We start from the raw sequence: 26,087 nt of genomic DNA on the forward strand, positions 1-26,087 counted from the left end.
AAGTGCCTATTATATGAGCCCAATAAGTGTGAAGCCCTGCACCAGGCTGTCATCAGCCTTCTTGGAAGGGCCACTCAAGAAAAGACAAAAGGCCAAGGCCCTATCTAGAAACTTCTTTCCCTACAAAATCTAAATCTAGAACCCAATATACTATACAGGTGATAACTATAACAGGCTCAATACCTACTTCCCTTAGTGTTGTATTAGTTGTGCCCCGAATATGTTTTTTAACTTCAGTGAAGTCACTTCCTGTGATGTTATAAGGGTCAAACATCATTGTATATCACATTGTCTGATGTCATTGGGAGCCTTAAAGAGTAAACGAATCTGCTGATTTATAAAAAAGTGCATGGCAAAACACATAACTGTAACTTACCTGAGTCGCATTTAATAAACAGAACACGAAGCTGAAGATGGTTGCAGTTGTAGGATCCGTCTCTATGAGCAGCAGATAACCAATAACCCAGGTGATTCCTAGTGTCATAGCCACAGAGAGAGTACTTACTGCCTTCTTAATGTACGAGACATTCCGAGTACTGGACAACAAGATAAGAGAAAGACAATCTTGTCACAAATAAACAATAATAAGAAATACTTTTCTTGTGTTTTACTTATTATATAATTCGTATTATTGTAGGTTTGTGTTGTTTCTCATTAAAGGTCAATACATAAACATAGAATACACAAATTGTGGCAACCAAAGAGACCATACATATCGGAAGTAATGGATGACATAGCATTATCTCTACTAGCAAAGTAAGACTAATAATAAAAGTATAAAACAAACCCCAAAATACACTGCACATTGGAGATAACAATAACTCTGCTTACTTGTGAGCTGTTTTCAAAGTAGTTAGGCAATTTACATATGTTTTCTTCTGCTAAGTATTTTTAACATTTTCTGTGGAATATAACCACCGTGCTAGAGGACATATGCTTCGTCAAACGTATCTAGCGTTCTAGTTATGTGGTTAATTATCCATAATTATCACAACATTTATCAAGTGTGTCTTCCTTTCCAGGGCTCCTGAAATGTACCCCCAGATAAGCTGGCTGTGAGTATACGCAACTCCTACCGTTGAGCCAAATAGTTCAATACAAAAATATTGCTTTCTCAGAAACGCTATGGTGCTCAGTTTAAATTAAGGCTGGGTGGACACATGGGACATTATTTCGAGTTTGGCGGAGGCAGGGCATCTCCCAGAAAGCAGCAGATGACCTGTCCGCTATAAATGAGAGGCCATATACTCTTTAAATGAGACAGACAGGACATGTGCCACTGTCTGGTGGATGTCCCCTTCTCAGAAACTCTAAATGAGGCCATTCATTCTAGAGTTAGGGTGAGAAAGTCAGGGCAATGAGAAGGGAGGGGAGATCCTATTAACTAAATATATCTAACACACATACAAAGGGAGAAATGTGGAGTACAGATCGAAGACCAGACTTTAGTTCTGTGGTTAACTGCAACTGCGAAATGCAGGACCTGAACCTTTGTGCCAAGTCTTGAAGAGAATGAATAACTGTACAAAAAGAAAGGAAATATTCATTTGACCTTTCAAACAGAGGGATCCACAGAGAGCATATGTTCTGGAAACGAATCCAAACAGAGAAGGGGATGTTAAACGAGGCATGTCTTGGGATGGTCATATATTCTTGACATCCTGTGGTCAAAGGCGCTGGAAGTCGGGGTGCAAAAATTACTACGCTGGAGTTCAGCAGGCGAAAGAGAAATACATGTGCCTTGAAATGTTGTTTTTAGTTTGTTACATTTACTGTGCTTTCAAAGACAAAGGTCAAGTGTCAGGCTATGTCTACTGGAAATTACTGCTTATTCGGAAACTAGTGTTTACTTTTATTTCTCTTACTGAAAATTGAGAGGATTTTGTAAAAGTGACCAGTGTGACAACTTGCCGGGGTGAAAAGAAAGGCTGTAGGATGTCTGTTTTCACCTAACACATAACAACATTTAAATACGTGTAAATTAACTATATACATATTTCAAAATATATCAGCAAATAGGAAAGCACAAATGAAGCCTATATTCCGTAATTCTGAAGCGTGATCTAACAAAGATTGTATTATGATGAAAACAAATCAACACACTTTACGAGGTGATGTGTAAATGATAGTCGTTGAAACCTGATATCAGCACATTAATATTTGTACCCTACATAGTTTTACCAGTAAAACTACATAGCTATGCAAATTTAGTCACCATTTCAATGGAAAATGCTCTGACTGTAAATGACGGTGCGCTACCTCACCAGTGCTCCAACATGCACCACCAGCTGCATACCACACCCATACCACTTTCATGCTGAATGGGCATGGCACATTTGCTACCTCACCAGTGCTCCAACATGCACCACCAGCATACCACACCCATACCACTTTCATGCTGAATGGGCATGGAACATTTGCTACCTCACCAGTGCTCCAACATGCACCACCAGCATACCACACCCATACCACTTTCATGCTGAATGGGCATGGCACATTTGCTACCTCACCAGTGCTCCAACATGCACCACCAGCTGCATACCACACCCATACCACTTTCATGCTGAATGGGCATGGCACATTTGCTACCTCACCAGTGCTCCAACATACACCACCAGCATACCACACCCATACCACTTTCATGCTGAATGGGCATGGCACATTTGCTACCTCACCAGTGCTCCAACATGCACCACCAGCATACCACACCCATACCACTTTCATGCTGAATGGGCATGGCACATTTGCTACCTCACCAGTGCTCCAACATGCACCACCAGCTGCATACCACACCCATACCACTTTCATGCTGAATGGCATGGCACATTTGCTACCTCACCAGTGCTCCAACATGCTCCACCAGCTGCATACCACACCCATACCACTTTCATGCTGAATGGGCATGGCACATTTGCTACCTCACCAGTGCTCCAACATGCACCGCCAGCTGCATACCACACCCATACCACTTTCATGCTGAATGGCATGGCACATTTGCTACCTCACAACAAAAAGAGTACAGAGTTCCCCGGACAGAGTCAACTAAATGACTACAATTAACCTCTCTCTCATAGGAGTGAAAATGAAAAGTGAATGGTGAAAACCCTTTGTCGGAATTTTAGGGATACCTCACACAAGACATCGGTTGGACAACTATTGTCATCCCACCAGATGGTCGTCCAGCGTCATCATCGGTATCCTGCCCCTTCGACAGGCTGGCGGTGCAATGCCCGTCGGGCAGCACGGGGTGCTGCACTTTGGTGGAGTTCTTTTATTCCTTTGCCGTAGGGTGTGTGCGTGTGAGGGGCCTAAAAAAGTGCAATAGTGAGCGTGAGTGAAGTGGTTCTAAAAAAAGTCAGTGGAGTCCATTGGGTGAAATTTTAATAGCATGGCTCACTGCTTTATTAAAAAGTTAAGGGGTATTGAGGCGAGACAGTTAGGTATCTAAACCTCATTCAACCCTTAGTGCAAGTGTGGTCGACATGTTTCTTGCCGTAAAGGCAATTCTTCAGGACCAAAAAAGTGCTCATATGATTGCAGTCCGATTTCTCAATAGTAGTAGAAATCGAGGATACGACCTGGCTTTGTGTCGTAGGATCAAACCTCCATTGAGAACCTACCCAGAGATAGGAAGGAAACAAAAGGAGGAACAGTCAAAGATATGTCTACTGTATGAGAGCGACACATTGGTTAATCTTGAGGTGACATTCATGTGAGAGAGAAGGTAAACAGGCATTGTTAAACGAGGAATAATCCCGTTTAATCTGTGATAAAGGGTGCATAGGAAGTCGGCATGCGGAATGTGTGCCCTATAGTTGGCATGCACAGTAAACATTCTATACGGTATGCCGCAGCGAAAATGTGTTATGTGTTCAGGACACACAAACAATGGTGAGTCTGTGTATCCACACACACATGTTTAAACAAGGTTGAGAAAATTCAAGGAAAGAGGACCATATTAACACTCTAAAAATGCGGCACAAAATTGCCTCGAATCCATAAGGTGATGGTACCGATTACAAATAACCAGGCATGCGAAAATGATGCCAAAAGGATAATTAAATGATGTTAATCTTACCCGTAGTCCCCGAAAGGAGATCCCCTAGGCTGACCTGGTGGGGCCAGAACTATGTATAAAAACCTAGGGACGAGTAAAGGTCGGAAAATTAAATTAGCGGTGGGGCTTACCATGTGGTGCCGCATAGGGGAAACCCACGGCAGGCAGACAGGAACCGTGATATCCCTTGTTTTGGATCAAGTCACCTTACCTGGTTAGTTGCTGGCAGAAGGCATCTAGTCACCTACCCCACCCACGTCGAGAAGATCGCAGGACAGCCGGAATCGCCGTAGAGTGCAACCGGGGTTTAAGAAAGCCGGAAGCGCGGGAGCTCTCAAGGCGTGGTAACATTTGCTACCTCACCAGTGCTCCAAAATGCACCACCAGCATACCACACCCATACCACTTTCATGCTGAATGAGCATGGCACATTTGCTAGACTTGTTCGCTTGGAATTTTTACAGTCCCTATGACCTGAGTGATATAACATTATTGGCAGCGCCCCCACTCTGAAAATTGTTCCAGCTCCACTGCCTATGACCCAGATGTTCTAATACACTGAGTTGGGTTGGAGTCACATCTGTCACAAAAACCTTGTGCAGAGTGTTGGGGTGGGATTTAATATCCAATGAAAACCATGATTTGCATTGGACAGTATCCCAAAGTAAAACAAAAATGTGCTGTGCGCTACTCTATGTCAAGGGGACATTCCATGAGTGGTACACGGGCATTACTATGTAACCTTCCATTGGTACTGACGCAAATCCCTATTTGCTAACTTTTTTAGACAGGCATTTGTGCCAAAAGTGTATGCCTCCTCAAGGAAGGCTTAACGAGGAGAAATGTTTCATTTCTCCTTATTTTTCCAACGTTGCATGTGTGCTACATTGTACAGCATACATACAAAGTGGGTAAAGTATTAAATAACAGTTTTTGTATTGCAAGGGTTGCCTTCCAGTACAAAACCTATGCTGTAGAGTACGCAAACACCTGCATCACGATGCAAGGGTGTGTGCGTTGGCAGCAAAAGTGTGCCATCACTCGGGAGAGAAAAATGCACCATATTTTAAGAGATGCTGTGAATATTTTCTCTATCCCTTTAATACAACATAACACAGCAACTTTGTTTGCTGTACTGCCTTGCGTCATATATTAGATATATCTCAATCCATGTTTTTAGTTCTCAAAGTGCGTGCACATCAGTGATAAACAGTAAGATCAGGGAGAATAGTAAGCACACTGGACAGTAGTCTGGTAGCATGTTAAAGTGTCAATCACAAATATTTATGTCCGTTAGTATGGCACATTTTCCTTCTTCTTGGAGGCAGGCGAAATATTACAGCCACCCAAAGAATATACACTAACATTTCCATGGACTGGACAGATCAGAATGCATATAAGACCAACTGGTTTTAGGAGATGTATTCACATGTAGGAGATGTGGGATATCTGGGAATCTAAGCATTGACAACAAATGGGTTGTCTTATAGTTCATACTTCACAACTCCAACACACACATACACACAGTGGTCATTTCAGAACATACCAAGAATGATTTATAGTGGTTATACTGTGGCAATGTAAGTATCCTTAGCAGGCCAATATAATGATTACAACCAGACAACTGCTGGATTCAGCCTTCACCAGGGAACAAAAGGGTGATGCTGAATCTTTCCTTCTGGGAGGCAGAATAGGCACTGTTTGCCAACACGGGAGGCTTCCGAGCTGATTTCGATTTGTAGATCACTAAAACACTCTTTAAGCAGTTAGATTCAACGCTTAACAGGGAATACAAGCACATCACGATGACTACTTGTCCTTGGAAATAGGTGACTCTGCCTTGGCTAAAACCTGAAAACCTTAGTGCTGCAGGTATTATAAATTGTTATAAAAATGCACAGTATAAATATAATCCATATGTGGAGAAGTTTAAATCAGACTGTAGGAAATTAGATTCATAAAATATAGGGGAGATGGGCTGTCGCCTTGATGTAAACTGTAACAGCAATGTAATCCAATTAGGTAAACATGTTTCTACTTTCCCTTTGTAGATTGGTACAAGGAGCAGAATGTCATCAGGGAAAACTGCATGAGGCATATGTGCAACGACAGCAAAACAATATTGTAATTATGAAAATTAATAGGTTAAAATTTCAGAACCAACCTAGTTAAAAAGATTAAAAATGATGATTAATAGTACAACAAAATGAAGAACTCCCACCAGCAGGAATCAGGAGCTAATACAAATGTAAAACAAGCATTGGCATAGACAATAGGTCTCACCTTTTGGCCCTTATAATTTTAAAGACATGCAGCATATTGAGTGGTATCAGTAGGGCTACACATCCGTACAAGCAGCCAGGAAATGCACAGACTCAGAAGCCAAGTGCTGGTTAATAAACACATAGGAGACATCATATAAAGAAGCATACGAGAGCAGTAGGGTATCAAAAGACTGCAGCAATAAAATCAGGGTAGGTTGTGATTGGTTGGACGATGAATACCAAATTGCCATATGTGATTCCAGGAAACCACACCCTCTGGAAATGCTAGTTTGTTACAAGAGGGATGACATGAAAATAGAACAGAGAGAGCATGAAGCACAATGCGGGAAAGAAAATTGTTAGGGGGAGCATAGATAGATAACAGGCAGATAAATAGATACCAGATAGATGGATGATAGATAGATGACAGATAAAAGAAAGATAACAGATCGACAAACAGATTAATAGATAAACAGATAGATAACAGATTGATTGATAGATAACCGGATAGATAGCTAGATAGATAACAGACAGATAGATGTTAGACAAATAACATATGAAAGATAGATAGATAACAGACAGAGATAATAGATAGATAGATAGATAGATAGATAGATAGATAGATAGATAGATAGATAGATAGATAGATAGATAGATAGATAGATAGATAGATAGATAGATAGATAGATAGATAGATAGATAGATAGATAGATAGATAGTAGAGGTGTGGCGCCGCGGCCAGGGTGACTGACCTCGGAATCTGGGAATCACGGTTCGATCCCCGGGGCCGGCGGCAGATTAACCCAGCACCATGTGACTCTGGGCAATAGCATGCTTAATCTTCCCTACAGCCCCCAGCGCCTAGAGACCCTAATGGGTGATGGTTCGCGCTTTACAAATGTGGATTATTATTATTAGCCACGGCCCGTGCAGGTAAGAGCAGTGGGGGTGGGGGTGGGGAGGTGTTTCAACAAATCATAAAGAGGGAAAATTAAATAAATAAATAATTTTCCCTTGTCGTCTTCTGTCGAAATTTCCCGGCCCCACCACTCTTACCTGCAAGGGCCACGGATGTAGATAGATACAGAGTAGATAGTTAGATAGAGCCCCTTGCTCTTCATCCAGTCAGTAGGGGAAATCTGAAGGCCTGACCAGAAGCTTTAAAGAGCTTAGAAATAAACGTTAAATTCAAGTTGTTCCCTTTGCCGATGGGTTTCGGGAGTATGCTGTAAAGCACTCCCATTTTAACATGCTCCTAAAATAAGAAATAGAGAAGCACTATAGATCGTGACTCTAACCGTAATTGAATGGTGCTTGAAAGTAGAGAGTGGACAAGGCAAGGTAATAATAGTCCGACTAGTGGATTGTTAGGCATTTTAAAATTGAAGAAGTCCTTAGAAATACCACACGAGGGCGCTCAATACCAACCGATGACAGGTACTTTATTTTGAGCTAGCTGGTACAGATTTGCTGCAGTCAATCAGCGATTTCCTAACAAATGCGAGTTGTGAGCCAGAAGCTTTTTTTTCTATTTTTGGATTAAATTTGTCATTTGCTGTCAGGTTGCAGCGAGCGCCTCGAAGGATGTGCTTCATCGGGTATGTTTGTTACAGTTTGAAGCGGGGCCATAGCTGCCAAGGTTTCAGACTGCTTATGTGTGACACTTTCATAATTTCAGTGCAATTATGAGTGACTTTCAGCGAATATGAGTGACACTTTCTCGCGAGCATAATCAAGCAATGACGACGAGAAAAACATAAATAACAGAAACTACACCCATTTGAGCAACAAGAAACTCTAAGAAGATCTTAAAAAGGCTTGCAAAACACCTAATCGTACTGCAGACAGCGACTCACTGCAATGCAGAGCTCTCAGCTGTACTAACTTTACTTATGCGGCTAACTCAATTTTGCGCAGACAGTGCGATTGCTGCAATGTAGAGCCCTCAGCCATAGCTGCCAAGTTTTCCACCGTCTCATAAGCGACATTTAAATGTTTTCAGTGTCCTCGTGAGTGACATTCCAATGACATTGTCAAACTATGAGTGAGACTTCATTGCAAGAAGAACAAATGCATAATCTCACCCGCATTGAGATAAATTACAGAAATGACTCTTTTTTGTGTGCAATATAATGGTCTAGAAATGCCCGTAACAGAGATCAACATCTTTCATGTGCTTATTTAAGGGCAATACCTTAAATCCTTCTTCCGATAAGATAAACCTGAATTTTTGAAAAAGTGGTTCTGAAGCAAAAACACAATGGTGTTGAGAGACCGCTTGAATTTGTGTCCCCTGCCCTTTGAAAATGTTAAAACAATTTATAGAGTATGGTGACAAAACGAGAGGGGTGCAATGTACAGCAGGCAAGAGAAAAACAGTGCTGGTCTATTACAGGTCAACACAATCACTAAATATGTGAAATCTGCCCATTAGTTATGTTCTAGCATTGTAAGGTGATGGTTCAAAGTTAGGTACCAGGATAAAGGCGCAGTTCTTTACAGAGTGCAAGTTCAGGTAATGGAAATAAATGCCACCTTCAGAGATAAGCAAACTTGCTAACCGGAACCAGCTGGATGCACTGAAGCTGGTCTACTTCTCCCCACTCTTTCTGTCCAATTTCCCTCATCCCATTCTCTCACTTGCGCTCTCTTCCCTTTCTCTTTAATCCACTCTTCCTTTCTCAAACTTCTCTCACTGTTTGCTTTTCCTCCTCTTCTTTTCTCTTCTCTGCATTCTCCTTCCATGCGCTTCCACTCATTCTTCTCCCTTCTCACACTGTTCTCTCTGCCCGCCTTTTCTCCTTAACTTTTATTCTCTCTTTATATTCTCTGTTCATCTGTTTCCCCTCCATCCACATTTTCTGTTTCTTCTATTTGGCTCTTTTCCACTTGATTTCCTCTTTTTATGGGTTCACCTTCATACTTTCTTTTGTCCCACACTTTCTCTCTCTCACTCCTCCATCCCCACTCTCCTTTCTCAGACTCCTTTTCTTTCTCTCATGCTTTCTTTCCTAGATATGCCCTCTCCTCTCTCCCTCGATTCCTCCTACATCTTTTCTTTGTCACTCCTTTAGTATACTTCTGCAGCAGTGCTGGCATTGCTCAATGTAATCTGTGATGGGCCAGTACGTTGGTTCATGCACCCCAGCAACAAACTGCAGAGGCACTAATAAACAAAAACATCACTGCAAGAACGACTAACCTTTGACTCAAAAAGATCTTCATTTCAATTAAAAAAATATAATTTAACCTATACTGACAGAACTTTCTGGTCTCTCCATAGTACTCAAGTGAACATGAAATGCCTTTCTGTACTTGAAGTTGAAGGCATTGAGTAAATGTAGTCATTTCTACAATACACAAAAAATGCATTGAATTTGTTAGTATTTTAGTGTTCATTGATCCAGTTTTCAAGTGCATTGCTACTTACATTATATTAGCTGCAACTCCCACAATAAAAACGTCTTCATTTTTCATAGTAATTTGTTTTTTGTAATGTTTCCTCGCCAGTGCTTTGGTAGCCATAGTTCATTCAGGGCCCTTGTTCTCTTCTAACATCCTCGTCATTGTTGGATTAAAATTAAACATCACTGAGGTCACGTAGCGAGGCCTAAAACTTACAGAGCTTTTAAACTAGATGTGCTGTGAACATCGAACTGCTTAATTGCTGGATTGTGACCAGCACATAAGGAGACAGGCCTTTCTGTGTCCCTTAAGAATAAGTGGAAAGGAAACTGAGCGCTGAATGCTGTAAAAACAGCTGATGGCAACAGGGAAGGTGCCCCCCCTCAGGGGATTAATGTACTTATGCAGGGAGTAACTACGAAGGCCTCATGACAGTGCGCAGCCATGTTCTCACCTGAGCTTAATCAATGTCAGACAGTTAGGTCAGCTGAGCCCAACCTGCGGCAGCACCAGCGCGCAGTTCTGCTTAACTTGCAGGCTCAGGCAGCTTGCTAAAACTAAATTATTATGAATGTTGTAAATCAGAAAGCAACATGAATTGTCAGACCTGAGTTGCGATGGGACGAGGGTGATCCCTTCTTTCAGCACTGCATTGTGGAGGCCCTCAGATTTCTAGAGATCTTCCCTCTGCACAGGTGACGGTCCGACTTCTGCTGAGTTCTCTCCATGTTGGTCCCTCATGATGATGGGGCAGCAAACTACTGGCACACAGGTTGTTAGAAATATTACGACAGTCATGTGACGTCACGTAACGTGATGCCGCCGCAGCCAGCCCCTAGCTGAGTGAGTCTAAACAGCAGCTGACTCTGTGAATGTTGAATATGCCCCCTGCGAAGTTGATCCCCTGGTGGTCGCGACCATCTACATTGCAGCTTTCATTTTAAAACCTAGTCTGCACCAGCCAGCCAGCCGCAAGTGAAGTCTGCTGCGACCCGGCCCAGGTTGGCATAGGAAGCCAGTTTCAGCGTTGTCAGCAGAGTGCCAGTCAGGGGCAAAATGCGTGACAATGCATTTCAGTGCGGTGATGCGGGAACACCACACTGAAATATTTGGCGTCACACTGGATGCGTGACACTTGGCAGGACTGCCGGGCCACTGAAGCACGAGCTGCAATCCGGGGGAACTGCAGAATACACAGTAGAGTTTCTCTTTTGAATTGTATTCCCAACAAATGCAAAGTTGGCAGAGTTTGGGAAAGTAGTGTTCAACCAGAAACAGTGGCGTCACTAGGGTTGGTGTCACCCGGTGCGGGTAACTCATGGTGTCACCCCCTCACAACTTTCCAGATGGACCAACTCACCCTCTGCCTGCAGCATGTCCCCTCTGCCTGCACCATCTCTCCCTCTGTTTGCACCATCTCCCCTCTGTCTGCACCATTTCACCCCCAGCCTGCACCGTCTTTCCCTCAGCCTACACCATCTCACCCTCTGCCTGCACCATCTCCCCTCTGCCTGCACCATCTCTCCCTCTACCTGCACCTTCTCCCCTCTGCCTGCACCATCTCTCCCTCTACCATCTCTCTCTAGGTCCACACTATCTCTCCCTCTGCCTGCACCATCTCTCCCTCTGCCTGCACCAGCTCCCTCAGCCTACACCATCTCACCCTCTGCCTGCACCATCTCCCCTCTGCCTGCACCATCTCCTCTCTGCCTGCACCATCTCCCCACTGGTTGCACCATCCCTCCCTGTGTCCACACCATCTCCCCTTCGCCTGCACCATGTCTCCCTCTGCCTGCACCATCTCTCCCTCTACCTGCACCCTCTCCCCTCTGCCTGCACCATCTCTCCCTCTACCATCTCTCCCTTTGTCCACACTATCTCTCCCTCTGCCTGCACCATCTCTCCCTCTGCCTGCACCAGCTCCCTGCCTGCACCATCTCACCCTCTGCCTACACCATCTCACCCTCCGCCTGCACCATCTCACCCTCCGCCTGCACCATCTCACCCTCTGCCTGCACCATCTCTCCTCCGCCTGCACCATCTCTCCCTCTGTCTGCACCATCTCCCGTCCGCCTGCACCATCTCATCCTCTGTCTGCACCATCTCCCCTCCGCTGCACCATCTCACCCCCTGCCTGCACCATCTCCCTCTCAGCCTGCACCATCTCCCCTCCGCTGCACCATCTCACCCCTTCAGCCTGCACCATCTCCCCCTCAGCCTGCACCATCTCCCCTCCGCCTGCACCATCTCTGTCTCTGTCTGCACCATCTCCCCTCCGCTGCACCATCTCACCCTCTGCCTGCACCATCGCCCCTCCGCCTGCACAATCTCCCCCTCTGCCTGCACCATCTCCATCTCTGCCTGCACCATCTCACCCTCTGCCTGCACCATCTCACCCTCTGACTGCACCATCTCTGTCTCTGTCTGCACCATCTCCCCTCCGCCTGCACCATCGCCCCTCCGCCTGCACAATCTCCCCCTCTGCCTGCACCATCTCCATCTCTGCCTGCACCATCTCACCCTCTGCCTGCACCATCTCACCCTCTGACTGCACCATCTCTCCTCCGCCTGCACCATCTCTCCCTCTGTCTGCACCATCTCCCGTCCGCCTGCACCATCTCATCCTCTGTCTGCACCATCTCCCCTCCGCTGCACCATCTCACCCCCTGCCTGCACCATCTCCCTCTCAGCCTGCACCATCTCTCCTCCGCTGCACCATCTCACCCCCTCAGCCTGCACCATCTCCCCCTCAGCCTGCACCATCTCCCCTCCGCCTGCACCATCTCTGTCTCTGTCTGCACCATCTCCCCTCCGCTGCACCATTTCACCCTCTGCCTGCACCATCTCACCCTCTGCCTGCACGTTCCACATTTGTATAATGCGGATGGTGGCTTTGTTTTTGAACCACTCATGAGACAAAAACGTGGAAAATACTATTGGAGGGTCTTTTTCTAAAAATTCAAAAATAGAGGACAGGCTTTTAATTAAACATATTCACTGTCCCTATGAGCGCAATCTATAATGAAATCATTTAATACTCGATAAAAGCCCATGTATTTGTCCAGCACACTTCTCTATTTTTAGCTATTAAACGTGATCATGGTTTCTTAATAACATTTACAAAACTATTAGATTCACTCGGGCGTAGTACTTCCTGAACAGCAAACAGTAACCTCATTCCTCCCTAAAGGCTCGCATTTTCAATTAACATTCTTCACCCGGCACTGGTTTCCTTCTTCAAAGCTTCCAAACTCACTGCAAGTGTTTACTGAGAACCGGACGCCTGTTCCCGCTTCTAACTTGAGAGGGGTGAAACCAAGTCACGCTCTCAGGCTCCCTTTAAGCTCGTGCCACCGGCCGCAGACTGAGCTGTGTTACATACACAGGACACAGCGTAACCAGGTGGATGGTGTCACCCCATTACTGGTGTCACCCGGTGCGGTCCGCACCCCCCGCACCCCCCTAGTGACGCCACTGACCAGAAATGAAAACCTGGCTCCGGCAGTCTTGTAGAAATAAAAATCGTTCTGCAACAAAAGCAGCTGTACATACCGCTCATTTTCACCAAGCAAACATGCATGTAGAAGCAAACTGGGGTTCTCGATGTGAAATGAGAAGGAAATCCTGCTGAGGCAAAAGGAAGAGGAATGCATGGGAACCTGGACGACCAGGAGGAACGGTGAATGCCCAAACAGAAGGAGGGCTATCACACGCTGTACAGTGTGATGGCCAACCAAAGTGTTCTCTGAGTGCTATCACCAAAAAGAGAGCTAAGCAAACAAAGGAGGGACATTTACAGAAATGCACCAATAAAAAGGCAGCATTTATGAATGCCATATGAAACAAACTTTGGTGGGTGGCCCAGAGCCCATAGAAGAAGATACAACAGGTCGATCTCAGCTCGACCTAAATAAAATCTCTCAGGAAGCAGTTAGAACTCAAAACCTTATGTAAACAATGAAGTGCAGTTAATCAGGATGTAGTCTCCTGCTGAGGACAACTGGCATTGGAGTGCAGTTGGAAAAAACAGAGGTTGATGTTTCTTAGTGAAATGTTATGGAGCATTAGGACCCTGGCGCCCCTTGCCTCCACCGTGAGAAAGAGCAAATTTGGACAAGTGTTTGTGGTTTGTCCCACAGCCCTCCACAAAGCCGGAAGCTTCTATTTCACAAGTCCTTTGTACTGCAGCAAACCAAGTTGGCAGCCATATTCTTCCACCAAACACACCTCCAGCTCTTCAAAAAACTTGCCAAGGTAGGCCTATTCTTCCCTTCAAGGATGAAATAGAAATAAAAGTTCCCACCTCAACAGGTTGTGTTAGCCCCAACCCATGCTGTGAATGCTGCTGCTTTAACTGGAAGGTACTCTGCACTCAAAAGAACAATTATCAAAGCTATTTTTGACAGGGTATGGCAAAGGGACAGGTAGTCTTGGTAAGCTAGTTTGCCAGAAGGCTTCAGGGAAAATGACATGTGAAGTTGGATAAGTAGGTGCAAGTTACGAGGATCATGTGATGGAGCAGGGGAGAAACAAATATTTTTTTGTACCCCTTGTAAAATTATTCCGTCATAACCGTAATAATACTAATTGTGTGAAGCATGTAAACTAATCAACAAAATGCACATGAGTTAGACACAAAACATGGGAAAACTAACTGCTGTTTTACAAAACTCTAATTTGCTAATAAAAACAATAAGTCGAACTAATATAGAGCTATGATGACGTAGATATAACTAAGTAAACGCATGTGTTTTGCGCTTATGGTAGAGTTGTATTGTGGCGAAAGAATGCAGATGGTAAGTAAAAATCGCATATATGTTTGCTTCGCTAGGTAACACCTAACATGGGAAAATTAGAATGGTGGGAGGTAAAACAAAAGGGCTTAATTTCTATATCTAATTTCTGTTGTGTTTGTTTTCATATTAGTTCCCATTTTTGGCCTGCGTGGCCTAGTCCGAAAGTGGCTGTTTAAACGCAATGGTGGAAATGAAATCCAAAGCTAGCCCCCAACTCTGCGCAAACAAGATGACAAGTCACGAGTGTATGGCCTATGCCCAGAGCAAGAGATGTCAAGGCCAGCCTGGCCTATGAACTGGAGTTGTGCCAAAGTTGCCTGCATTTAAAAGTCTGGGAAAAGAATGAGAATTGAAATCCGAGGGTTTGGAATGGATACAAAATGATAGACAAGAGCAAATGTGAACAATAAGTCATGAGAAACTTCGATATGACTTTGCATTTTTACGAACTGGTTTAAGCAAGGAGGACATGAGGTTATTATCACCACCCCTCTAATGGACCAATGAGAGATGAGTGTGCACCCTAAAAGTTTCAATTTGGGTTTAGATAGTTAGTGAAAAGGGTATAAAAGAGCTTGGGTGAATGAGGGTGAGGTTGGTTCCGTGGGTTCTTAATTTTCGCACCACAACATGCTGTTGGTTTGGACGATTTTCCTGGTGCAAGAGACTTTGAAATAATTTTGGACTTTAAACTTTGATGGGGAAAAGAAACAAGATCTGTCGTGGAGATTCTATGTCTGGAGGGAGACATCGAGGAGGTTAGAAAAACAGTCAACCTGGGAACCTGTTCTATGCAGTTCTGTCATCACCTTATGGCAAACTGGTAATAAGTATTTTTCAATTTTCTTTCCTTAAAATGTATTGAATAGTGTTTAGAATGTGCTTGTCTAATAATAAGATCTTTACAATATAAAATTCTCTCCTAATGAATCTAGATAAAATTGTGTAAAATATAAACTCGAGTCTGTGTTTATTAAAACAAAAGTCATGACAATCTAATGTTAAAAGTTATGGGAAAATTGTGATTGAGCTGGACTCAACTGATTCCTACTAGTTCTTCCATAGACCAAATAGAGGAGTACCTTGATGTTTGTTCCTTATGAGTGTTGAGCATTTGAAAATGTTTAATGTATATAATGTACAAAGTTAATTTATAGGTTAATAAGGTACCCCGCATGTCCAGCAGCTCGTCTACTTATCACTGATTCAGGGGCAGTGTGGGTTTTTGTGTGAGTGTGTGTGACTCGCGGTGCTATGGGCCCTACTGATGAGTAAAATGAGTTGCTCCTGGATTAGTGAAATGGTTATGAGGGTTGTTTGAAAGCCGCGCAACATCAGATTTCTTGGTAGCAGAGGTCTGGTTACTATAGGTCAATTTGGAGATTAATGATTATTGATGTTTTATGTTTAACACTATATGTTGAGTCTCTATCACGTTATATGTAGTCGGAAATTTTGAAACTTCCGGGAAGTAGGGAATGGATATATGTGACAAGGTAGTTGCATGGAATTGTTCATTGTCTAGTTTCAATATTGATAACTCAGGAAGGTGTTATGTTAGGGAATTCAGGTATGAGTCAAGTTGAGTGAATAGCATTAGGTATTCATGTGAAACTCTGGCCTTAATTCTCAGGAACAGTATAAACTCTACATGTGTTTTATTACAAGAGCAATTGGTTTGCCTTCTGCTTGATAGAAGGGTAAGGTAGAGGGAAGTGCTACTTTATCGGCAAAACTAAAATTCTGTGGTAGGGCAGAGGTAAGCGCTGTTTACTGGAAATACGGAATTCTTGTATGCTTGAACAAACTATCTCTTTGGTTTAGTGAAATAAACAATGGAAATGCATTTTGCATTGTAATTAACTGATTTCTATTAGTAAAAAGTATATAAATACAGTGCCGATAAATTTTGTAAAGGAAGAGTCAGCAGAAGGGAGAGTAGAGTTGACATCAGCAAGAACCGCGCTGGGATTGGCTAGTTGCAGAAGTCGTAAGCTATCGTGATTGGTGTTAGTGTGAATTGCGCTGAGATAGGTCCGTGTGACTGTGACGTGTACAGTTCTGATTGGTGCGTTAGTGTGAGATGCGCTGGGATAGTTCAGAATATCAGAGTAGATTGAAAGGGAGCGTACAATTTAGTTTTGAAGAAAAATCTGTGAAAATGGAATATTATTATGAGCAAGAAAAGGAGAAAACATCATGGTTCAAGAAAATTAAGAATCTTTTTAAGTAAGACAAACAAATAGTCACTAGAGAGGGAAAAGTGCTTCCTCCGCCAAAAACGCCTGCGTCATACATGATGAAGAAATATGGCTATCATACTTGTATATGGCTAGAAAAGTGGGTGAAATATGCTAACATTTATGGAGTATTGGCATTTCCAGAAATAGGTTCATTTAGCACAGCGGTGTTACGGAATATAAGAAAGAAAATGATGAAACTTGAGCCAAGACCTAGACCAACACAATTTGAAGCTTTGATGAAATGGGAAGATGAGATGTATGAGAAAGAAAGAGAGAGATTCCGAGATACAAAAGGAAACGGATATAGTTCAAGAGGATTATGGGGATCTACACACGAGAGTAGGATAAAAAGATGGAGGTGTGCTGATATGTGGGATGGTATGTATCCTATTCGAACAGTAGATGAAACAGTGGGGAGAAAATGTACAGAGAAAATAAAACATGAAATACCAGAAAAGGGTGGATGTGGAATTAGTTACGCGGAATATGAGGTGTTGGAGGACATTCTAAAGAGGAGACCCCCTCCATATCAACAAACTTCTGCAGTGGTGACACCGAATGCACCGACAATGGAACTTGGGATAAAAGAAACCCCAAAAAGATTATCCGAAATAAAAAGTACATCTGAAAAGCAGGAAATAATACAGATTGAAAAACCAAGTACTTCAGAATTAGAAAGATCGACAAAGGAGTTAGCTGAGAAAATAAAAGAATTAACGAAAAATGTAGAAGCTGTACCTGTCCCAGTAACTATAGATCCTGTGTGCCGGTATTTGAGAATCAGAAAATTGATGAGCATTTGTTAACGATTGCTTTGAATTCCAGTATGCAAAAAGTAAGAGAAAAAAATGATCCTGACCTTAATGAAATAAAAGGTACAATTAGAACACCACCACCTGTTGATTTAACTATGAATCAAAGCCCAATATATAGAATTCCTAAGGGATCAGAATCAGCAACTGAAACTCCAGAAAGAAGTGTAGATAGAATAGACTTGTCTAAAACTCCTGTAGGGCCAACAGCAGAAGAATTAAATGATTGGGTTAAAACTTTGCAAAAGAAAGATACCGAACTGAAGCTTTTGGATGTGGTTAGACTAAAAATAGACATGGAAGAGCTAATTATCGGAACAATTGGGACTGATATACTAAAATCATATCAAGATGATGAGTTAATGTTCATGTGTAAAAGTATAACTTAGAGAGCAAAAAATCTGCATGATAAATTGGAGGAAACAGCAAATGAATTAGGGGTACAATATCCAAGAGATACAAAAACAGGAGCTCCAGGTCCAGAGGTAATGAGGAAATATGACCAGGTCATAGCATTTTTGGAAAACAAAATTCCTCCAAAAGAAACGGATTGGGTAAAAATTGATAGAACTACTCAAGAGGCTAAATAATCTGTACATGCTTATTATGAAAGATTACTTATAGTTTTTAAACAATATAGTAGATATGAGACTTTGAATTAGAAGGATATGAGTCACTTTGTATATTGATTTGTGTTTTTGGTTTGAGACCTGAGATAAAACAGCACATGACGTGTTGGCAATCCAGTACAGTTGATGAGGTATTGAGGTACACAAAATATTGTATTGATGACATAGAAGCTAGGCAGCGTAAGCTTAATAAAAGGCTATGTGGGCACAAGTGAAAGTTGCAGAACAACAAGAATTGCAATTAATTAATCAGACTAATGAAATGGGTCAGACTAAAATTAAATTTAATATTGGTAAAGGAAAAGGCCAAATGAATATAGATGAGGCTAAAAAGAAATGGTAATGTCATAATTGCGGAAAGATAGGGCATTGGAAGAACGAGGGTAAGTTACCTCCAAAAGTTAATACCGAAAATAAATCATTGAATTCACAGGTGCAGAATGAGGTGAATCAACAATCACCGCCACAACAACAGGTAGTTGCTCAGAAGAGTCAGGTGCCACAACCACCTCTCCCAAATAGTGTAAATCCTCAGAGGTGTGTAGGAGAGGAAGTGGAGTGCGTGCTTGGTGCAACTCTAGAGGTAGATCAGTCTGGTCCCTTTGTGGATGGAAAGGTGAATGGTGTAAATGTTACTTTCCTAGTGGACACTGGTGCTACCCGTTCTACAGTTAGATCAGAGAAATTCCAAACCTTCCTCCCTCTGGAGTATATATCCAAGTTGTAGGTGTAACGAACAGACAGATTAAAACCCCTCTCACACAACCAGTGGAAGTGGAAATTGGTTCTTTTAAAGAAATGCATCGCTTTGTAGTGTATGATAGCAGTACTGTAAATTTGCTTGGACGCAATATACTTTGTAAAATGAATTTGCCATTTTCTGTACTCCAGATGGCATTGCTTTCCAGACAGCAGATAATGATGTTTTGTATAAAATGACCATGTCTATAATTGATTCAGAGAAAAGTGAAACGTTCCCTGTGTTTGAAAAATAAAAAATCCCCAAGGAATTGAAAGGAACGGTTAAAAATGAGGTGTGGGATTTTACAGGAGAAGATATAGGTCTAATGAAAGGAGTAAGCCCTGTAAAGATTACTGTAAAGGAAGAAGCAATTTACCTAAATACCCCACAGAATAAACTGACACCAAAAATCACTGAAGGAGTAACCCCAGTAATTAATAAAATTATTGAGCAAGGGATCTTGAAAGAAATAATGAGTAGTCCATGTAATTCACCTATAATGGGACTGAAAAAGCCAAATTGAATTTTTAGAATAGTGCAGGATTTGAGAAAGGTGAATAAAATTGTTGTTCCTTGTTGTCCAATTGTGCCAAATCCGGCTGTAATATTATAACAAATTCTGCATGATGCTGAATGGTACACAGTCATTAATTTGGGTAATGCATTCTTTACAGTTCCATTATACCCTGACAGCCAACCAATTTTTGTGTTTAGGTTTGGCGAGCGTATTTTGGCATGGTGCCAAATTCCTCAAGGGTATACTGAAAGTCCTTTCATTTTTAATCAGATACTGAAAAACTCCTTAGAAAGTTTGAAAATGCCTGAAAAATCTGTTTTGGTTCAATATATTGATGACCTATTAGTGGCATCAAGGACCAAAGAAGCTTGCATTTCTGAAACCATTGCATTACTGAACCACTTGGAAGAAGGAGGACATAAAATGTCTCCATTAAAATTACCACTCTGTCAACAAGAAGTACAGTATCTAGGTCATAAGATTGAAAAAGGGATGAGAAAAGTGACTACTGAAAGAATCAGGATTATTAAAGAAATGAGTCCCCCAAAGACACAGAAACAGGGGAGAATGTTTCTTGGAATGGTTGGATATTGCCAACAGTGGATAAGTGGTTTTTCATTGATTGCAAAGCCTCTACAGCGATTAACTAAAGGGGATGTCAAAGACCATATAGTGCTGAATGTAGAGGAAATGGAAGCTTTTAAACAACTGAAAAACAGCCTGTGTGAAGCACCAGCGTTAGGAATGCCTGACTATGAGAAAGAATTTGAACTGTATTGCAGTGAAAGAGATGGGTGTGCATTATCAGTTTTAATACAAAGGCTTGGAAGAATAAGACGACCAATAGCATACTTTTCAGCTGTTTTAGATCCAGTTGCCAAAGCATTGCCTGGATGTTTGAAAGCTGTAGCTCCTTCGAGTGTGAGTTTGGGACAGAGCAAAGGCATTGTGATAGGATATCCTATTAAGGTCTATGTGCCACATTCAGTTGAAATACTTTTGACCCATACTAAGACACAGTTCATGACCAATAGTCATTTGACCAGATGTGAGAAAGTAATTCTGGGTGCAGACAATGTGACGATTGCAAGATGTATAAATGTGAATCCTTCTACTTTATTGCCTGATGCATTGGATATTGAAGTCAAAAATGACATGGATCATAAATGTTTGGATGTGCTTGAGTATTGAACAAAACCAAGACCTGACATTAAGGATGAACCTTTAGAAGAATCATATTATATGATGTTTGTGGATGGTTCATGTTTGAGAACAAATGACAAAGGAGTTTTGAGTGCTGCGTATGCTGTATGCACAGTGGCAACTATAAAGGAAACATCTTGTTTGATGGGAGTATGTTCAGCTCAAGTTGCTGAGCTGATTGCTTTGATTCGAGCTTGTAAATTGGGAAAGGATGTCTGAATCACCGTAGTTACTGATAGCCAATACGGGTTGGGAGTTGTCCATGATTATGGACAAATATGGTCCCAGAGAGGATACATGACTTCTGTGGGATTTCCAATAAGAAATGGTGAATTTGTGAAAATTATGCTTGAGGCAATACAGCTGCCTAAAATGATTGCGGTAGTAAAGTGTGCTGCTCATAAAAATGAAGATGATTACATCACTGAAGGAAATACGTTTGCAGACGCTATAGCTTAATACTGTGCTAGGCATATGACATCCATGAACCGGGAAAGAGAAAAATAATATGTTTCTTGTCCTTTAATGCTTACTAACATAGTTGAAACTTGGTAGGAAGTGAGACAATTACAGGACGAAGCGAGTGATGAGGAAAAAGATAAATGTGTAAGGATTGTTGTTGCTAGGGTAGCGAGCAAAGAGGCAAAGTCACAAAGTAAGGTATAGTGGTAGTGGGGGTTTATTAAAGTAACAACGGTAGAAAAGGACTGTAGGCCGACGTATAGGACTTTCTTTGGTTCCGGCAGGACTCCCGAGTTGGTCATCCGATGAAAGGTCTTCTCACTTGCAAGGGGCGTTGTGCGGAAATGGAAAGAAAGAAAGAATACGCCACATTAATGGACTGCGCTGTTTATCTGACACACGTGAGGGGTGGGGAAAGGACGTGAGGGGGATCACCAGGGACCATCACCGGTTGTTGTGTTTCCTTAATGGGGGCGACACTCTATGCACTCCCGTCCCTTATCCAACCAACCGCCCTTTACCCGTTCCCCCCTCTGACTGAAAGAGCCCTCGTATACGAGCCCGTACCTTGCGGTGCCACACTTCTCCAGGTGAAGTGTGGCTGGGCGGAGCGTGGTTCAGTTGGCCTCCTGGCTGTACTGCTGGCGGTCTCTCCCCGTCTCCTGCTTCGGTCACTCTCAGCAATCCGGTTCCGGGTTCCTTCCGTCCAGCGGCGAAGACGTCCGATGCTTCCTGTGCTGCTCCGGCGTTCGCGCCCTCCTGTTCGAAACCTCGCGTTATCAGCGCCGCTGTAGGCGATGATTGGACATCAGGGGATGACGTCACTGAAGGCCCCACCTCCGGGTAAGCCCAGGCGGCCGTGGAAGGCGTACGAACATCCTGTGTGCGCCGAGGTGGAAACGAAGAGGGACAAACATCAGTAGCAGAGTCGTGGCAGGTAGGAACCCCCTGACACATCCCCCCCCCAGGATTTCCCCGATCGGGGGAAAGAGGAAACAGGGACAGGAAGTCAGCATTGCCCTGGTCAAGACCCTTGCGATTTCGAACTTCAATCTGGAAGGGCTGGAGAGCAAGAAACCAGCGAAGGATGCGGTCATTGTGGCCACCGTTGCGCTGTAGCCACGTCAAAGGGGCATGGTCCGTATACAGGACAAAAGGACGACCCTCCAGATAGTACCGGAGTTTGTCCACACTCCAGCGGACAGCCAAACATTCTTTCTCAATGGTGGAGTAAGCCTGTTCTCTGGGGAAGAGTTTACGACTGATGAAAAGAACTGGCCTTTCCAATCCATCAGAGTCCTCCTGGGAAAGGACCGCCCCTATACCCACCCCAGACGCATCAGTCTGAAGAATGAAAGGCTTCCTATAGTCCGGTGAAACCAGAACAGGTGAAGTGGTAAGGACAGTTTGCAACGCCTGGAAAGCTTTCGTTTCTTTAGGACCATGGGCTGGCAATCTTGGGGACGACTGCGATTTCTTCAATAGGTCCGTAAGAGGACTGGCTATTTCTGCAAACTGTGGAATGAACCGTCTGTAGTACCCCACTAATCCCAAGAAAGCCCTCAACTCCCTTTTGGTTTTGGGATAGGGAAGTTCTAGGATAGCCTTTACTTTCTCTGTCTGGGGTTCGATCAGTCCATTTCCCAAAACGTACCCCAGGTACTTAACCTTTTTGAATGCCACTCTGGTTTTCTTGGCATTAATGTGGAACCGCGTGGTGCGTAGACTACAGAGAATTTTCTCGAGATGCTCTTTGTGATCTTCCCACGTTTTACTAAAGACAACAATGTCGTCCAAGTAAGCGGAGGAATACTGCTGGTGGGAGGACAGGACTGTATCCATTGCTCTTTGGAACGTGGCCGGAGCTCCATGTAGGCCAAAAGGAAGAACAGTAAATTGAAAATGGCCTGAGGGGGTGGAGAAAGCTGTTTTCTCTTGATCTGCTGGATGTAGGGGAATCTGCCAATACCCCTTGGTGAGATCAATAGTCGTAATATATTGTGCCTCACCAAGACGCTCCAGCAGTTCATCCACGCAAGGCAGTGGATAAGCATCCTGTTTTGAGACCCTATTGACAGCTCTAAAGTCAATGCAAAAACGGATGCTGCCATCCGGTTTGGGAACAAGAACAACCGGAGAACACCAGTTGCTTTTAGAGGGCACAATCACTCCGGAACGTAAAATCTGGTTGATTTCGTCCTGAAAGGCTTGTCTTCTGGCCTCAGGGATCCTATAGGGTTTTTGTTTAACTACAGTACCCTGGGGAGTGGGAATGGTGTGAACCGCTATGGTGGTTTTCCCGGGCTGGTCAGAAAAGACATCCTTATAACTGAGAAGGAGGGTCTGTATCTCTTCTCTTTGAGTCTCTGTTAGTTCTGGGTTGATAGGAGTGTTGTGCACCGTGTGCGGTACGGTCTCGACTGTTTGTACCGACTGGGGAGGTTTGCCTAACCATTTTTTTAGCAGGTTAATGTGGTACATTTGAGTCTTATTCCCTTTCACACGTAACAGATAGGTGGTCTTTCCTATTTTTCTGAGAACCTCAAAAGGCCCTTGCCACTCTTTCCTGAGCTTGTGTGTAGAGGACGGCAATAACACTAAAGCCCAGTCACCCACATCCAATTCCCTCCATTTTTTTCCTTTGTTGTAAAATGTCTTTTGTTTCCTCTGGGCTACAGCGAGATGCTCATGGGCCAGGGTCCTTAGTTTATGGAGCCTAGTCTGAAGTTGTCTTGTATAGTCCAAGAGGGCCTCAGCCTCTTGGGCTCCCTCCTTTTCCCAAGTGTCCTTCGCAATTTCTAGTAACGTCCTGGGAGCACGACCGAACAGCAACTCGAAAGGAGACGTACCAAGACTAGCTTGTTTTTGACTTCGAAGAACAAAAAGAGCCAAAGGCAACAACTGGTCCCAATTCTTACCATCCCCGGACAAAAGCTTCTTCAGTGTGAGTTTTAGGCTACCATTATACCTCTCGACTAGGCCATCTGTCTGGGGATGGTATACAGAGGTTTTAATATGCTTGACTCCTAGCTGTTTACAGACTTGGGCCATTAACCGCGATACAAATGGGGTTCCTTGATCTGTAATGATTTCGCGAGGAAAGCCCATTCGGGAAAAGACTTCCACCAACTTCTGAGCGATGGCTGTAGAAGTGGCTGCTCTGAGAGGGAATGCTTCGGGGTACCGCGTGGCATAGTCCACTAAGACCAGGGCATACAAATGTCCTCGTGTTGATTTTGGCAATGGACCAATAAGGTCCATTCCTACCCTGTCAAATGGCTTCCCGATGATGGGTAGGGGGTTCAGAGGAACCGGTGGGGGAACATAGGGATTTCTACGCTGGCAAATCTGACACTCCTGACAATAACGCTGTATCTGGGCGTACACTCCAGGCCAAAAGAAATGTTTTAGCATGGCCTGTCCTGTCTTTTCTGCCCCTGAATGACCTGCCAGTAAATGGGCATGTGCAAAAAAAAGTATCTGGTCTCTGAAGTCGACAGGAACTAAGAGTTACGGGGTGTCATCGGGTTTGGCTAACCTGTACATTAACCCGTTTTTCTCAATAAAGGTGGGGAAGGTTCTCAGCGAAGGATCTTGACCGGAGCGGGCGATTTGCCAAGCATTGGCAAGTGTAGCGTCATTCAACTGTGCTGTCCTAAAGTGTGTATCTCTAGCCCAGGGCTCAGGAACAAGCAGTGCATTACGTGGATCAGATTGCAAGGCATCCTTTAGCAGTGCAGAAAACCCCGGGTTATCGGTGCCTATGATCACGGGCTCCGAGAGAGAAGGCATAACCCCCACCACTACTTCCGTTACAGTTCCTGCAGCGGTACACAGACTAACGCTGGCCAAGGGGTATTCCCTAACGTCCCCATGAACACAGCGTATATGCACAGTTTTTCCACCCATTAAACACGAGGGAGGTACCAGTTCTTGTCGTACAACCGAGTGTTTACACCCGGAATCTAGTAAAGCCCTTACTACTTTCCCGTGTATGGTGACACTCACGTAAAACACCGGCCCAGTTTCTTCTGCAAAGAGAAGGGAATATGGTGCGTAACTGACATCCATCGGTTCTTCATCCCTCTCTTTTGGTTTTTTTCTGCAAAATCTCGCTATATGTCCCCACTCTCCACAATCGTAACATTGAGGACCAGGATTAGGTTGTACCTCCGGTTTGGAAAAACGTGGGCGCGGAGGTTCAAGCAGAGGCTTTACATACTTTTTCTCGACCCTCCCTGGTAAGGGTTTCAGAGGTTTTTCTGGTTCTTTCACAGGGGGACGGCCCTGAGCACGGGCATAAGAAGTGGCCATCTCAATGGCATGTTCTAGAGTTAGTCCTGCGTGTTGTTTCAACCAGCGTTTTGTACCATAGGGGAGTGCCTCTAGAAATTGTTCAAGGTATATTTTGTTCATCACATCGTCTATGTTACCTTCCTGTGGTTTCAACCAAAGGTCTGCGGCTGCTTTTAACTCATAAAACAGAGTTTTAGGAAGATCCCCAGGGGTTCTGCGTTCCTGTCGGAATTTGAGTCTGTGTGTTTCTTCGTCCACGCCCAACCGGTCCAAGATATATTTCTTTACAACGGCATACACTGCGGTGCCGTCTCTATTGATCATTTGGTAAGCGGATTGGGCTTCGCCTGTTAGCAAGGGTGCAAGATAGAATGGCCACCTATCCCCCGGCCAAGCACTGGCCCTGGTAGCCCTTTCAAAATTAAGGAAGAAAGCCAAAGGATCATCCCCCGGGGTGAACTTTTGTAGCGGAACAACAGTACCGGGGGCATTCGTTCTACCTTGACCCAACACAGTCATGAGTTGGTTCTGTCCCTCAGCCAATTTCACAAGGTTATCGACTTGAGCCTGTATGGCGTTGGAAAATGTTGTGCGATCAGTGTCAGCCTGAGTAGCCGTTTGGCCTATTGCCCACTCGAGTTTGTCCTGGGCCTCTTTCATT

General features: G+C 43.7%; 1 protein-coding gene across 3 annotated transcripts in view; it reads right to left on the minus strand.

The window, feature by feature from the left end:
* The window catches only part of ADGRG7 (adhesion G protein-coupled receptor G7), a 1,328,771-nt gene that overhangs the window by 116,828 nt on the left and 1,185,856 nt on the right, over positions 1-26,087 (minus strand). For 2 of the 3 annotated variants that reach the window (XM_086934503.1, XM_086934505.1), the window contains one exon: positions 377-536. The exons of the other annotated variant lie outside the window; for it this stretch is intronic. In XM_086934503.1, the coding sequence (XP_086790629.1) occupies positions 377-536 (160 nt within the window). The remainder of the gene's footprint in view (positions 1-376; positions 537-26,087) is intronic. 3 annotated transcript variants of the gene reach the window in all.

Source organism: Lissotriton vulgaris, chromosome 8, assembly GCF_964263255.1.
Source record: "Lissotriton vulgaris chromosome 8, aLisVul1.2, whole genome shotgun sequence".
NCBI classification, from domain to species: domain Eukaryota; kingdom Metazoa; phylum Chordata; class Amphibia; order Caudata; family Salamandridae; genus Lissotriton; species Lissotriton vulgaris.